This window comes from Kogia breviceps, chromosome 14 (assembly GCF_026419965.1).
Source record: "Kogia breviceps isolate mKogBre1 chromosome 14, mKogBre1 haplotype 1, whole genome shotgun sequence".
NCBI lineage: Eukaryota > Metazoa > Chordata > Mammalia > Artiodactyla > Physeteridae > Kogia > Kogia breviceps.
In genome coordinates, this window is record NC_081323.1 from 83,003,273 (window position 1) to 83,019,227 (window position 15,955).

General features: G+C 61.4%; 1 protein-coding gene across 3 annotated transcripts in view; it reads right to left on the minus strand.

Annotated features, from left to right (window-relative positions):
- Positions 1-30: 30 nt before the first annotated feature.
- Positions 31-15,955, minus strand: part of CUX1 (cut like homeobox 1) — a 374,916-nt gene continuing 358,991 nt past the window's right edge. For all 3 annotated transcript variants that reach the window (XM_059038133.2, XM_059038134.2, XM_059038132.2), the window contains exons 15-23: positions 9,276-9,403; positions 8,482-8,548; positions 7,644-7,756; positions 4,986-5,102; positions 3,072-3,155; positions 2,433-2,489; positions 1,980-2,060; positions 1,173-1,237; positions 31-937 (exon numbers count right to left, since the gene is read on the minus strand). In XM_059038133.2, coding sequence (XP_058894116.1) covers positions 868-937; positions 1,173-1,237; positions 1,980-2,060; positions 2,433-2,489; positions 3,072-3,155; positions 4,986-5,102; positions 7,644-7,756; positions 8,482-8,548; positions 9,276-9,403 — 782 coding nt within the window. In that variant the 3' untranslated portion in view covers positions 31-867. The remainder of the gene's footprint in view (positions 938-1,172; positions 1,238-1,979; positions 2,061-2,432; positions 2,490-3,071; positions 3,156-4,985; positions 5,103-7,643; positions 7,757-8,481; positions 8,549-9,275; positions 9,404-15,955) is intronic.

Sequence of the window (15,955 nt, forward strand, 5' to 3'; positions counted from 1 at the left end):
TTCAGAGTTACAGAGGGCAGGACACCGGTGTGGCTGCAACGATGTGTTTATTCAAAATGTGCAAAGCTGAACATGCAAGTGCAAATCTAAGTTAGGAAGATCTGCCAGTGGCCCTGCGGTGGCTGTGCTAGGATGGCCCACAGCTCTGCTTGGCCAAGAAGCACTTGGGCTCCTCAGACCAGTCCTTGGGTCTGAAGAGCCTGGGGCGTGGCTGTTCCTCCTCACCTAAAAGCCAGAATATCTTGCTGAAGAAGAAAGCAAAAATCATAGTGGGTCTAAGGGGCTGGGAGGGGGTAAGAGAAACTCTCCTGCCCTCTGGGGCTCCTTCTCTTCTTGGGGTGGGGTGGGGCCATGATAAAGGAGGTGAGGGGGCTGGCCTCAAAGCCTGCTGGCCTGCAAGGAAGGGCTTCCGTGCCTTGGTGGGATGGTGATGGGTCCTAGGGGAGCCCAAGGGGACCCCGGGGCCTGGCACAGAGAGGCCCAGGGGATCCCAACTGGATTAACCACAGCCAGAATCCGTGGGAAAGCAATATCACGGCTGGAAGGTCTCTGCCACCAGGGCTAGTGGTCGGTCAGGCTGCGGGTGACACCCAGGCTGGGTCACCAGCCTGAGATGGGCCTGAAGGGGTCCCTTTGGCTCAGTCTGGCTTGGCCTTGGGAGCTTTCTGGATTTAGGGAGCCGGATGTGGCTGAGACCATCTTTTAAGGGGGTCCAGGGAGACCCGGGGGCCGCCGGCACTGTTGGCTGGAGGGCAAGGGCAGTCTACGTTGGGGATCCTCCAGGGAAGCCTAAGTCATTAGAAGCAGCTGAACAAGCAGGGGTGGGGAGTGCAGCCGTCACTGTCGTGTCGGGGTAGCCCCGGGACATCACTGCCACAGGTCACCGGCTGCCGCCCCGTTGTCATTCTCGTGGAACTTGTGCAGGTGATCGGCGAACCTGTGGGTCACAGAAACCTTTGCCGAGGCCGAGCGTGAAAAAGAGAGAGATGTAGGGGGCGGCGGGGGCCGTGGGGACCTCCCGGGGGCGTGCACCTTGTGCTGGCGTGGGGGCCGGGGACAGTGGGCTTGGCAGGGGCCGCGGGGCGGGCCAGATGGGGGCGGCGATGGAAGGCTGGGGGGAGGCAGGGGACGTAAGAACGCAGTGGTGCTGGGGGCCGGGGGTGGCTCCTCACTTCTTGGCACAGAAGGTGGCGCAGTCTCGCTCCACGCTCTCGCTCCACGCCAGCTTGTAGAGCACCTGCCCGAGGGGAGACACGGTGAGCTGCCTGGGCTGCTCACGGCCGCTCCTGCCGTCCACCCACGGCCCCCGGGCTTGGCTTCCCGACACGTGACGTTTCCCGTGGCCCAGGCTCCAGGATGGGTGGGCCTTAGAGATGCTCTCTGGCCCGCCGGTTTCACAGATGGTCAGGGGATGCAGCTGCCATCCCTAATGTTGCTGGGTGTACCACTGGCACCTCCTGGGCCCTGGGGTCAGAGTGGAAGCCCAGGCTAGCCATGTAGGGGCCATCTTGACTGCCCTCGCTGGGGGTGGGGGTCCCTGAGGCTGGAGCCTTCCATAGGCACGCCCTACCCCCACCTCTCCCCACACGTGGTGGACACGCAGGCATCACTAGGCCCCTGCATGTGCTGTGTTCACGACCGGAAGGCCCCTCTGTACCCGAGGAGATTCAGCTCACGATGTCCCTTCTCTGTGCAGCCCACCTGGCGGTCCCTCGGTAGAGTCAGTTAGGAGACCTGTTTTCCCACCTGTCAGCCTCCCGCAGCGGCCCTTCCCTCTACCAGGCCCCTCGGGGCCCGGGGCCCTGGGAGGAGTCAGCCGGGCTGCTGCCCCAGCCAAAGAGCCTGATGGGTGGGCTTGTGGTCCCCAGGGTGGGATGAGGCCCCTGATGGGGAGAGAAGTAGCCAAGAGCAGACGCTGTGCCTGGGGGTGGATGGGGGGAGCGTGGTGAATGCATCCCCGGCGGCGCCTGGACACGCACCAGGAAGACCAGGCAGTGCAGGAACAGCGTGTAGAAGAAGCCGATGGTGCGGGCCATCTTGTTGGAGAGAACCAGCCGCCCCTGGGGAACAAGCGAGGCGTGAGGAGGGCTGGGGCAGGCCTCACCCACCCCTGCAGGGCTCACCCACCCCGGGGCAGCAAGGGGAGGGAAGGGCAGCCAGCCGGCCTTTCTCTCCAGTGTTTGGGCTGGGAACTTGGGCCACAGGAATTCTAGGGGATGGCGCCCCCTGCGGCACAGTTCCAGAACCTACCATGAATTACGCTGCTGTCCCGGAGGGGGAGGGACCCCGTTTCGGGTCGCATAGCTCCTCTTGACGGAGCCGGTGAGGGGCAGCGGGGTCCCTGGGGCTTTCCAGACTGGGCTGGAGGGCAGGTGACAAGGTGCCCAGAGTCAGAGGCCCAGGCCTGACGCGGCGGGGGCACGGGGACTCACCATGCTGAGCGTGGCCTTGTCCCAGGGGCTCAGGCTCAGGTATTTCCGCTGCTGCTCCTGAAGGAGGAGGAGGATGAGGAGAGGGCCCCAGAGGCTCCCCGGCGCTCCAGGCCACTGCAGAGAGGGGCCCTGCCCTGCTGTCCCTGCAGAATCCCGGGGGGCCTGCCAGGGGCTCCCTGGCGCCCAGCCCCACTCAGGGTGACATCCTAGGCTCCCCCAACCTCTGTTTGAACGGGGCCAGTGACGGGAGCTGCCGCCCCCACCGCAGTGGCGGATCCTGCCTACAGCAGGAAGGTCTCCGGGGCGGGTGGGAGTTACGGGCTCCCGACCCCACCGTTAAGTCACCTGACACCGGGGGGAGCTCTTCCCTTGTCTGCCTGTCCCCCAGCGTGTGCGCCTGGGGCTAACCCGTCGCTGTCACACACTCTCCCATAGCCCTCAGCATGTGTTTCTAGCACTCTGGGCTCACCCCGGGTGGACCCCGGGCCTTCACGGTACCAGAGCGAGCCTGGGGGCTGCCCTGATGGTCTGCTGTGTCAGGGTGCAGTGTGGGGGCTGCAGGGTGAGACCGGGGCTGGTTGGGGGGGGGGTCTGGAGGGAGGCTGAGGCCAGGTGAGCCAGGCGGCCGGGTCCGCGCACCCGCTTGCTGAAGGAGGAGAAGGGGTCCAGGCGCTCCTCATACTGGGACGAGTAGCGCAGCTCTGTGTCGTCGCTGCCGCCGCCCTGCAAGAAAAGGAGGAGGAGAGACCCCTGTCACGGTCAAGGGACCCAACAGCAAGGCCAGGGCCGAGGACTGCAGGCCGACAGCACATAGGGAGCCCCAGTTTCCTCCTCAGCACGGTGGAGGCGGGGAGAAGGCCCCGGGTGACAGTGTGACATGGATGGTGCCACGTGTCCTGGGCACTGCCCAGGGTCAGAGGTCTCCGCCTGGGGTCAGGGCCACGGTGCCTCAGGGCAGGTAGGGGAACCAAGGCCCAGAGCGGGGCTGGAATGTATAAGATGGACAGGGCGGGGCGCTGTACAGGGAGGTGCGTTTGGAGGGGCTTCGCTGGGAGGGTGCAGGGTGGCTGGGGAGCCCAGGCCAGCACCCGGGAGACGAGGGACCCCCAGCCCCCGCAGCGGGCCACCCACGGTGTAGTTTGTGCGGAGCCTGGGTGCCCTCTGGTGGCCTGAGAACAGCTCCAACCGGTGGTTTGGGGGCCGGTGGTGAGACTCTTGTCCCAGGGAGGCCCCCAGCCAGCGTGTCACCAGCGTGTCACCCCATCTTTCTACTGCCCGTCTGCCTCCGCACAGCCTCAGAAGGCTCTTTTTGAACAAGGTGGTCCCCTGTGAGGCCTGGGGGCTGAGAGAAGCCAGGGAGGGCCCTCCCGGCTCAGAACAGAGTGGGTGGCTTTCTGTTGCATTCTCTTGATAGGTTTTTGGAATGTTGGACCAAATTCTGTCTTTTGGTCTTTAAATATAAGTTTAAAACATAAGAATTTGCCCGGCCCAGGGACTTCCCTGGTGGCGCAGTGGTTAAGAATCCACCTGCCGATGCAGGGGACACGGGTTCGAGCCCTGGTCCGGGAAGATCCCACATGCCGCGAAGCAACTAAGCCCGTGAGCCACAGCTACTGAGCCCACGCGCCACAACTACTGAAGCCCATGTGCTCTAGGGCCTGTGCTCTGCAAGAAGAGAAGCCACCGCAATGAGAAGCCCGCGCACCGCATCGAAGAGTAGCCCCTGCTCGCCGCAAATAGAGAAAGCCTGTGTGCAGCAACGAAGACCCAATGCAGCCAAAAAGAAATAAATTAATTTATTTAATTTAAAAAAAAAGGGCTTCCCTGGTGGCGCAGTGGTTGAGAGTCTGCCTGCCAATGCAGGGGACACGGGTTTGAGCCCTGGTCTGGGAAGATCCCACATGCCGCAGAGCAACTGGGCCCGTGAGCCACAATTGCTGAGCCTGCGCGTCTGGAGCCCGCAAGCCACAACTACTGAGCCTGTGCGTCTGGGGCCTGTGCTCCGCAACAAGAGAAGCCGCGATAGTGAGAGGCCCGCGCACCGCGATGAAGAGTGGCCCCCGCTCGCCGCAACCAGAGAAAGCCCTCGCACAGAAACGAGGACCCAACACAGCCATAAATACATAAATAAAATTTTTTTAAAAAGGAAAAAAAAGAATTCCCCAGGCCTGTCCTGTATGTTCAACATCCCTGGGGTTAAATTCCCACATCCTGGGGTCAACTAGTGGGTCACCCCCAGTTCACAGAGGAGTCACCGTGACTCCTGTGGGCCTGAGTCCTGTGAACCCCTGCCTCTTGCTGGACCTCACCGCCTCCTGGCTGATTCTGATGAACGAACCTCCATAAGGGCTCCACTGGGGGAGGCTCTCCCCAGCCTAGGGAGGACGGCTGGCAGGCACAGGGGTTGGGTGGGGGGGCGGATGCCCTCTGAGGGCCCCCAGGCCCAGTGCTGCCTAGCAGGTCACTGCCCCGAACCCTCCCGCCTGGATATGCCCGGACCACCTCTCTCCTTTGCCTGGTACACCTGGGGCTGAACCTGCGGAGGGCACTTACCCGGCCAGGGTAGCTCTGCAGGAACTTGATCTTCTCGAAGAGCTTGATGTTGTCAGCGCGCAAGCTGTCCAACTCGCTCTGCAGGGCTTGGATGGTGTGCTGCGCCAGGCGGTTCTCCTGGGGGCAGGCGGGTGGGCGGGTGGGCGGGTGTGCAGGGCCAGCAGAGGAAGGCGTGTGGGGAGACGCCTCTGTGCTGGCACAGGTCCTGCTCTGTCTACCTGGAACCCCTGCTTGGCCTGGGGCCATGTCCTTGACCAGCCAGCCTCTGCTCAAAGCTGCCTGCTTTGGGGAGACCCCGCACCAGGCAGAAGTCACAGTTCTTGGATCACTTTCTTCATGTTGCTTGTTTATGGTATTATCAGCTTAAAAATTATCATCGAGATATAATTCATGTAACATAAACATCACCATTTTGATGTGTACAATTCAGGGTTTTTTGGGTATATTCACAGTGTTATGTAAATTAAATATTGAATTCCAGAATAATTAATTAAGTTAAATTAAATTAACTATTCTGGAATTCAATATTTAATTTAATTTAATTCCAGACTATCTCTGTCACCCCAATAAGAAACCCCACACCCGTCATCCATCACTCCCCGTCCCCTCCTCCCCAAGCCCCCAGCAACCACTAATCTACTTCCTGTCTCTATGGATTTGCCTATTCTGGACATTTTGTATAAACGGAACCATACAATACGTGATTTTAATGCTTGCCAATCTAGGGGCAAGGTGAAATGTGAACTCATTTTCCAACTTATTAAAATGCTTAAATAGGTGTTTTCTTCACACTGCGAAAAATCCAGAAGGACAAGAAGAGTCCATGGTAGTGTGGCAGTTCCTCAAAAAATTAAAAATAAAATGACCATATGATCCAGCAATTCCACTCCGGGCATACACCCCAAAGAACTGAAAGCGGGGGCTTTGAGATCATTTGCCGGCCCATGTTCATAGCAGCATTATTCACAATAGCTAAAAAGGTGGAAGCAACCCAAGTGTCCATGGAGAGATGAAAGGATAAACAAAATGTGGTCCATCAATGCAATGGAATATGCTTCGGCCTGAAACAGGCAGGCAGTTCTGACACTTGCTGTGACACGGGTGACCCTGGAGGACATCATGCTGCGTGAAGTAAGCTAGTCACAAAAAGACAAATGTCCTATGATTCCACCTACATGGGATGCCTAGGACAGTCAAATTCATAGCGTCAGGGTAGAATGGTGGTCACAGGGGGACGGGGGACGGAAACGGGGAGTGAGTGTTTAGTGGGCGCAGGGTTTCAGTTCGGGATGAAGAAGAAGATCTGGGAGTGGATGGTGGTGCTTGTTGTCTAACGCTGTGAATGTACTTAATGCCACTGAGCTGTGCACTTACAAACGGTTAAGATGGTAAATTTTAAGTGATGTGTCCTTTACCATGACTTAACACAAGTACATGGTAAAAAGTCTAGATTTTTAAAGCAAAACGTAGACTATTATAAATACTCTTTCCTCCCTATTTGATCTCATTTGAAGACCTTCTTTTAAGGGCTGTCTAGCCTTCCACAGTGACTGTCCCCTGTCCCCCAGGGCCGTGTGTCCACTGTCCATGCAGGCAGCTGTCAGGGGGAGGAGTCCTGACGGTCCTTCATTTGAAGCCTCTTGCTCCAGAGCCCACATCACAGAGGGTCCCGCTGGATCTGGCCCACCCTTGTCGCTGGACCAGCACTGGGCCTGGCCCGCAGTGGGCGTTCAGCGAATGTCTCCCCCCTCCCCAGGACCTCAGCCTGGAAACGCCATGGGGGAAGCTGTGGGTGCGGAGAGCAAGGGTCTAGGCTTTCCACCAACCACTCAAGCCGTGACTCTTTGAGAAGACGGAAATCTTCTTGACTCCTCCTTCTACTGGGAGAGTGACTGGGGGACCTGGGCTGGCTCTGTGGGATGCAGGGGGTGGGGTGTGGGTCGGGGGGGGGGCTGGTCTGCAGAGTCCCTAAGGAGGCACTGCGTGTGAAAGACCCACGTGCAGTCACCTTTGCAGACGGTCACCTTTGCAGACGGTCACCTTTGCAGACGGGACTGCCCCTTTCCCTATGGGGCTCCTCCAGGAGGGCCACCAGCTGGTGCTTAGCAGCCAGCAAGCTCTCTCAGACCCCACAGAGCTCCTGGCCATCTGTACGCTGTTCCTCTTCATAGGTTCAAAGACTCTCTTCCCTGGGACCTGCCCCTGCTAACTCCCACCTGATTGAGACGTTTCTTCCTGGATGATGGTGACCACCCCCAAGTCGTCTTCCCGGGCCAGGCTTCTGTCCTGAACTGGCTGCCTGAGTGACCTTCTTACCATCCATCCTGGCAGTGCTGGTCCCCTGCTTAAACCCTTCGGTGGCACCCCAGCCTGGCACTAGGGACCTTGCTTGGCGACTCTCTGTTTTGTCCCTGCACTCCCTTCTGGCTCCTTGGCCCCGTGTTTCCACTCACTCCTTTACCTTGAGTGTCTGAATCTTCCTTCAAAGCCCTGAAAGTGTGGCATCACCTCCTCTCGGAAGCCCTCCCTGATTGCACAGAACAAATCTAATCCCACTGAGGTTTATGGTCTGTGACACATCTTTCTCCCCCAAGCCTGTGTGTCCTCTACGGTGTCCTCAGGTCCAAGGAGTGTAGGAGAGAGAAGGATGTGACTCACAGCCTCCAGCTCCTGGTTCCGGGCCCGGAAGCGCTCCCTCTGGCTGGAGATGATGGAGAGCAGCGAGTCCACCTGGCCCTCGGGGAGGGTGCTGCTGCCTGGTGCTGAGGGTCCTAGGAGGGAGGGGACAGTGGCTTGGAGTAGTGGGAGGCACAGCCCAGCAGTGGGCCCTCAGGTCACCAGCCCAGAGGGAGCTCTGGCCAAGTGCCATGGGGTGGAAGCCGCAAGGTGCCGAGAGGTCGGAGAAGGGGGAGAGGGGCCAGGGGAGCAGCAAGGGGTGGTTCGTGAGAATTGGGGCCTCGGGAGGGGGGTGTCCCTGAGGTGGGCCCCTCCTGCCTGCACTGTCCAAGGGCCAGGCCCCAGTGACCCTCCCCTTGTTCTATACTTGGATCTGAGACCCCTACATCTGTCAGACTGGGTTCCCACTTCCTGGGGAAAGCAAAGGGACACTGAGGGGACTGGGTACCCCCTACCACCACTATCATGTCCTGGCCCAGCAGCCCCGGGTTCTGGCCTCGACACCCAAGGAGGCACCTGCCCTCCAGCCCTCTGGCTGCATCTCAGGGCTGAGGCCTCCCTCGGGAGCCAACGCCCACCAACCAGTCTTCTACTGCCTCTGGCAGGGCTGAGGGGGTCAGGGTCCCATGGCGGGGGGGTGGGTGAGGCCTAGAAGGGCAAGTGGGGGGCTCACCCCCTCTTTTAGGTTTCTGCTGCATTGCTGGCGTCGAGGCCTGACCTTCTCTGAGGGGGGAGAGTGCTCTTTGGGGCCCCGGGCCCAGGCCGTACCACCTCTTTTTCCCTTGCCGCCCCGCCCATCACGGCCTAGGCCCCTCCTCACCATAGAACAGGGCGGTGGCCTCCTTGATGGGCTCGGGGATCTTCTCCAGGCCGAGCTCGGCTGCGCCCTGCAGGTGAGAGGAAGAGGTCAGGGAGGCGCCTCCACACTGGGCATTGAGCACAGCCTGGCAGGGGCCAAGCCAATAGGGGTCAAGGAGCAGGTGGGGTGGTCTGGAGGCAGGGGTTGGGCACAGCGGTGGCAGGACCTAAGAGGATGCCTCGTGTGGGCCACGGAAGATATGGCTGGGCCCCGGGTTCAGCCCAAGGCCAGAGCTCAGCGGTGGGGTTCACACCGGGCCTTTTGGCCCTGACGGGTGTCCGAGGCCGGGCGAACCGGGCCCTGCCAGCCAGCCTGCTGTGTGGCCCTGGGCCAGCCCAGCTTCTCTGCCTGAGCCCCACGTCTTCATCTGTAAAATGAAGTGGGTGATGTGATGACGTCTAAGGGTCCTTAGGGCTCCCTGATCTCGGGGCCTCAGGTCCTCTAGCTGCGAAATGGGTGGATAATCCGGCCTTGCTTCTGCCTAGAGCTCCCAGGGCAGAGGTCCAAGCCAGGGCCCGGACGCAGGGGGCTTGGTGCCCTTTGCCCAGCGGCTGGGCGTCCTGAATGGGGCCTTTGTGGTGAAGTGAGCAGACAAAACCCAGAGGCTGTAGCGACAGCCTCTGTGGGGCTTGGGGCGGGGCAGGTGGACACCAGCGGCCTGAGGAACGGGCCGGCTTACTTGGAAAGCCGGTATTCCGTGAGGCTGAGAGAGCCCTGGGCAGGGGGTGAGGGGGCAGGGTCGGGGGTGCGCTCACCTCGGCGTCCGGCCGCTGGATGGACTGGATGGTGCTGAGGTCCTGCTCCAAGCGGGCGATCAGGACCCTCTGCTCGGCTGCTGTGGCCATGACCTCGGTGACGTGGACCTGCAGCTCTGCACAGCGCCCTGTGCCAAAGGAAGACGTGGCCGTCAGAGGCAGCCTGGTGGGACCCGCGGTGCTCTCCCCGCTCTGGGCCTCCCAGCCCACAGCCTGTGCCCCTGCCCGAGGGACCAGCATTAGCCCAGCCGGCACTCCTGGCGTGAGCTGCTCATGGAATTCTCTGGGGAGGGGAAGGGGCCTGTGGCAAAGATTTAGGAGCAACGGGCAGCCCCCTCCCCGGCTCCGCTGTGACCAGCCCCTCTCCCTCTCCAGGCCTCACTGCTTCCGTCAAACAGGGCAAGGAAGCTGAACCCAATGAGCCCCAAGTTTCTTCCAGGGCTGATGCCCTGGGCTAATGACCAGAGAGAGGCCGCGGTGGGTAGGAGTGGGGAGAAAGGTAAGGGAGGTGCAGAGGGGGGGCAGGCGGCCTCCCTCAGAGCGAGCTGGGACTGAGGGCGTGAGGGCTCCCACCGACACCAGACTTGCTCGGCCCCCCCACCAACAGGCTTCAGCGCAGCGTTAGGGATGGGGCGGCTCCCCCAGGACTCCCCTGGCCCACAGCCCCGTCCTTCCCTCCCAGCGCGGTGCCACGTGTCGTCTTTACAACAAAGCAAATCCAAAATAATTCTGTGTGGGGACTTTCCTGCCTTTTTGGAGGGTGGGAGATGTTGCTGAGTCTCCCAGCACAGCCCCCGTGGGTGCCTTCAGCTGCCGTCGGCAGCGAGGACAGCAGTGGCCTGGCAGCCGGGCAGACCCGAGTTTGAGGTCTGGCCCTACTTCTGGTTGGCTGTGTGACTCTGGGCAGCGACGTGCCCTCTCTGGGCCTCATTTATAAAATGGCGACGGTAAACCCTGCTCAGAGCCGCAGAGAGGGTAGCCGAGGCCTGAGGCCTGAGGCCTGGAGCGCTGTGCTTCGGGGTTGACTGTGTGGCCACCAGGGGGCACTGTTGCCTCAGAAATGCCCCAAGGCCTCAGGCTGCGGGCAGCGCCAGGAGAATGGCCCCCGGCCCTCCTGGGCAGACTCGGCCCTCAGGGTGCAGCCTGCTCACCAGCCTCCCCCCTCCCCCCCCGCCCCCCGCTCCATCTCCGGGGTGCCCGCCGCACACCCAGCTCTTACACACCTCCCGACAGCCCCATCAGTCAGATCAGATGATTTCCATTTTACGGACGGAGGAACCGAGGCTTCCCGGCCTGGGACCGTGCAGACCCCAGCGTGTGCACCGCCCCCTGTGCCTAAGCGCCCCCGACATCAGGGTCCCCATTGCCTCAGGCTCTGAGTGGATTTCTTCCGTCAGACACCACTGAGCTCCTTCTGTACCTGGCGGGTAGGTGGTGTCGGCCGGAGTGAGGGGTCCAAGGTGGGGCTGGGGAAAGGGGCCGGACCTGAGGGCAGGGCTGGGGTGTGGAGGGAGGGCCGTGGGTGGCAGGGTTGGGGTCTGGCCTTCAGCCTGAAGGCCACGGGTGGCCTACAGGAGCTTTAAGCAGACCCCAGGGTTGGGGTCTGGCCTTCAGCCTGAAGGCCACGGGTGGCCTACAGGAGCTTTAAGCAGACCCCAGAGGGGAGAGGCCCGGAGAGGCCCCCCCGGCGTCATCACCCGCCGGCCTGGGCGACGGGGCCTCGGTGAGGATACACACGCATAGCAGGAAGGTGGACAGGAGTCATGGTGAGGTGTATGTAGGGAGAGGGCATCGTTATTAATTTTAAAAAAATTTAAAAAACAATTTGTTTTTCCACCGTGCCACACCGCATGCATGTGGGATCTTAGCTCCCTGACCAGGGATCGAACCCACGCCCCCTGCAGTGGAAGCGTGGAGTCCTAACCACTGGACCGCCGGGGAAGTCCTGAGGGCATCCTTATTAGAGGTGAAGGGCCTGGACTGAGGGAGGGGACAGGTTCAGTTCTGGGCGCTGGGCGTCCATAGGGACGGCCATAAACAGGAGCACGTGCAAAAATGGCTCTGGGTGGACAGACCCCCCCCCCCCCCCCGCCCAGGGATGAGTGGAGGGTGTGGAGCCCAGAGAGGGCTCAGGTGGGCAGCTTCCCACCTTGAGGGATGAGGGCCCCGGGGACAGAAGGGACAAGGTGGAGGTCGGGGAGCCCACGGAGAGGTGGCCTGCTGCTCAGTCCCGGGACGTGTGCACGCAGCGTGGTTCCGAGGGGACCCAAGCACGGCACAGACGTTGGCTAAAATGTCAGAGAGACGAGTCCTCGTCAGGGCCCCTGGCTAAGGACTGGCCTGCAGCTCCGGGAGCCGTCCCTGGGGGCGGGGGAGACGAGGGGACATCCAGGCCGGGTTCCCTGCGCGTCTGTGCCCGTGTCTGGTGCTGGGGGGGTGGGTACCCAGGCCCCTGCCCGTGCACACGTGACGCTTGTGCCGTGTGAGGGCCCCGCCGGCAAGGCCTCTGTGCTAGGCCGCCCCAGCCAGTGGGCGCCAGGCCGCTCGGTGACGCCGGTCGGGAGGGCCTGCCTCAGCCGCTGCTGCGGACGCTTCCAGGCAGCGGGGGAGCCGCCGAGGAGACCTCCGGGGCTGCACGGCTGAGTGCTGGCGGGGGCTGTTCCTCAGGAGGTGGCTCTGGGTGAAGCCGAGGGCTGGCTGGGGTGCCCTCACGGCGGGCGTGGAGGTAGCTGCCCGTGGGGCACCGGGAAGAAGCCGGGCAAAGGCGGGGCAGCGGGGGTGACGGGGCAAGGCTGCGGGTAGGCCCTGGGCAGGACCCGCCACCCCTCACTTCCTTCCGTCTCCTCTGCTGGGGGCGGGAACACGCAGACCAGAGATTTGGGATGACGCCTCTGGGTGGCCACTTGGTGTCAAGGGAGGGTCCTGAGCTGGAGTCTGGCCGAGCTGGGCTCGAATTCCGGCCCTGGGGCAAGGCAGTAGAAGGCCCTGGAAAGAGTCGTGACCCCCATTGTTGCAGAGAACCCAGGAGGGTAGGCTCGTGGGCTCGTGCTTGGAAGTGGCCGCCCAGGTGGGGAAGGCGCGAGCCGCCGGGTGGCCGGGCTCCGGCAAGTCTGAAGCGCTAGTGGAACGGCTAAGGGGACGTGTATGGCGGGGAGCGGGACCCACGGGCTGCAGATGCAGGCTGCGGAGACCTCCGGGTCCTGGGGTGACTGAGCGCCCAGCAGCGGACGTGGATGCCCAGAGCGTGCTGGGTGAGAATGGCCAGAACTTCTGGGGATGCTGACCTTTTCAGGAGTGTCCCGGAAAAGACCCGGAGAAGAGGTAGCAGGAAGCAGGGGGCAGATCAGGAGGAAGCGTGTGAAGACACCAAGTGGAATAGGGACCGTCAGTGAGTAAGGAGGGGTCACCGGGGGCTCAAGAAAGGCTGGAGCGTTCGGGCAAGGTAGTGGCGGAGGCGGGGAGCAAGGACGGACGCCAGATGGGGGGGCGGCATGCCCAAGAGAGGGGTTTTTCAGGAGGATGCTGCAGGACGGAGTATCTGCAACCCGGGGAAAAGCCTGTGCAGAGGGAGAGGCTGCGTCCTGGAGGGGGAGGGGCAAGAGGGCGGGGCTTGAGCGCGAGGCTTGGGGCTGCGGCGGAGGAGAGAGACCCCTCGCCTTTGAAAGGCGGCCCACGTCAGGCGGGTCCGAGACAGCCCCCCTGCCCTTGTGAAGCTTTACGGGACCTCGTCCTTCTGGGAGAATCCGGGAAGGGCTTTCCAGGGAGTGCATTTCAATTTCACAGAGGGGAGAAAGAAAGCAAAGCGCCGTCAAGGTCAAGACTTACGGAGACAGGACTGTGACCGCGGGTCAAGGCCTGATTTCTGACTGCCGGGCGATCAAATGCAGAAACGTACCCCAATCGCGATCGGGTGGTGTCACACCCAGGGCTTTCCCGAACGCGGGGGACCCCTTTATGAAATCAGCCACCTGCGGAGCCAGGCGGGAGCCCTGGAGGGGCTCAGCGTGCACTGTCTCGCTGCCTGGAGGGATCTGAGGGGAGGTGAGCCGCTAGCACACCCGCCCCCTCCCCACCTCTGTGCCCGGGTGTCCCCACGGGTGGCCAGAGATGCCTCCCCGTGCCCGCAGATGCCAGCGCCTCCCTATGTGCGTCCTCAGCAAGTCTCCTCCGTGTCCTGCGGCCCTTGCTTCTCCCCACAGCACGCCAGCACATTATCCTCCCATCTGAAACGCACACCCTCCCATTCTCTTGACCCCACTGACCCCTCCAGCCAAACTCCCTGGAGAAGGTGCGCAGTCTCGAGCGTCCACTTCTGTACACCCTCCCCGTCAGACTTAGACGCCCACTCCACCAAACTGTCCTCGCCAAGGGCACTGATGACCTCACACCTCACTCCGTCCTCATTTCTCAGCCCTCCTCTTACTGACCCATCTGCTGATGTGGTGCCTGTTTCCAGGGCACTGTCCCTGGCCTCCTGCCCTGCTGGCGGCTCCTTCTCGGGTTGCTTTGCTGGTCCTTCTCCCCTCTAAGCTCTGAACGCTGCTGCACCCAGGGCGCCGCCCCTGCACGCCTTTCTCTCTCCTCTCATTCACTCTGGCCACCTCGGGTGCCATTTATAAGCCGAAGACCCTCCGATGCATGTACATCTCCAGTCTACTCCTTTCCCTGGGCTTATCCTCCACTTGGCTGTCTAAGTGACATCTCAAACTTAACGGGTCCGAACTGGAGCCTGATCGCCCCCCACTCCCGCCCCACGGTCTGCTTCGCCCCAGCGGGAGCCCCAGTCCCATGGCCCCAAGGGGCGGCATCCTCTGGGCTGAGAGGAGCAGAGCAGGCCGTTCTTCAGTGGCTCAGACCAAACCCCTGGGGCCATCCTTGCCCTTCTCCAACACTCCTTACATCTCATCTGTCACATGTCCTGCCTTTGGCTTGCTCTTCCAGATAGATCCAGAATCCAATCAGTTTCACCACTGCCACCACCTGGTCTGGGTCGCAACCTCCCATCTGGACCGTGGCAACAGCCCCCGCACTGGTCTCCCTTCCTCCACCCTCACGCCTACGATCTAGTCACGAAGCAACAGCCAGAGAGCCTTTGAAACAGTAAGATCAGACCACCCTCTGTTCAAATCCTACAGGCCCCTGCATCCCTCAGAGTAACGACAGCCAGAGCCCTACCAGGCCCCACCTGCCGCGCCTCCCCCTTGCCTCTCTGACCTTGTCGCCCCCCCGCCCCTCCCCTTGGTCACTGTGCTCCAGCTGTACTGGTTTCCAGGCACGTTTGTACCACAGGACCTTTGCACTTGCTGTTCCCTCTTCCTGAAATGATCTTCCCTTGGGCGTCTGTATGGTTCATTCCCTCACCTCCGTCAAGACTCTGTCCACATGTTACCTTCTTAGTGAGGCCTACCCTGACCACCTATTTAAAACTTTAATTCCTCCACTTGCTCTTCCTGTCCCCTTGCCTTGTTTTTCTCCCATAACACTTAGCACCGTCTAAGTGGCCATGTGATTCACTTATTCATTTATTATGTCTATCATCTTCCTCCCCCCACTAGAAGGTCAGCTCCTTGTTTGTCTCCTGCTATAACCCCAGCGCCCAGAGCAGTGGTCCACAGTGAACCCCCAGTGTGCGATTTGCTGGCGGACTCTGCCCAGCAGGGAAGCACCATTTCTTCTAGGTGGGAGGTTGCACAGGGATCCCCAGGCCTGCAGGGTCTCCCAGGTTGGGGCAGAGGTGGCTGGGCACAGGCGGCAGGAGCCTGGCAGGGCCAGCTGGCCTCTGCTGGACCCACCACCTGATAACTGCTCAGGCCTCACCCGGATCCCTCCAGGCTGTGCCCCGGCATTGGGCCTGCAGATCTGCCAGCGCAGAGCCCCAGGGCGACCCTGCACCCCAATCAGTGAGTGCATACTTGTTGGGAGGCTACAGGGAGTGGGGGGCACTTCCTCCCTGGCTGGGGCCCCGTCACTCCAAGGACGGTTGCAGCCTCTCTTGGCTGCACCTGAATCCATCTGGACATCAGAGAACAAGCATCACCCAGTGAAGCCCCCCTCCAGACCTGGCTTTGTTCTTAGGAACAGTACGGTCACCCCCCCCGCCACACACACACACCTCGCACGCCCTACCCCAGCACCGCGGCTTCCTGCTCCACCGACCCGCCAGGTCGGCGCCCTTCTTCTGTGCACGTGCTGCCCCTCGATTTGGGTGTCCTCCCTGCCTGTCCATCACAAATGCCACCTCCCACGTCAAGGCCACGGAGAAATCTGCTAGCCTTTTCCCAGGTGCCCACCAACGTCACAACAGTTCTCCCCAGCCCTCTGGGTTCTCACCTTGGCTCCCCACACGTGGGCCTGCAGATTGCGTGCCCCCCAAATCCAGCATCTAGGGCCATGGAGGAGATAGCAACACACCCCAAGGCAGCCACTTGAAAGCCCTTTGAAACACAAGCAGACCGGATTGTTGCGGGCGACCCACGCACTTTAATAATTACCTCATCGTGCCGCCTTACCCTGTATAAACCTGCAGTTCCCCAGTGCATCAAATAAGGCACATAATTTTGCTCAGATCCACTTAACCAGAGGGAAAGGAGAAAGGCCGTGCACGGGGAGGCTGAACGCTCTGCCTCCGTGGGGACAGCGCCGGACTGCAGTCAGAGCGTGAAATCTCGCTCGTTCTTCTA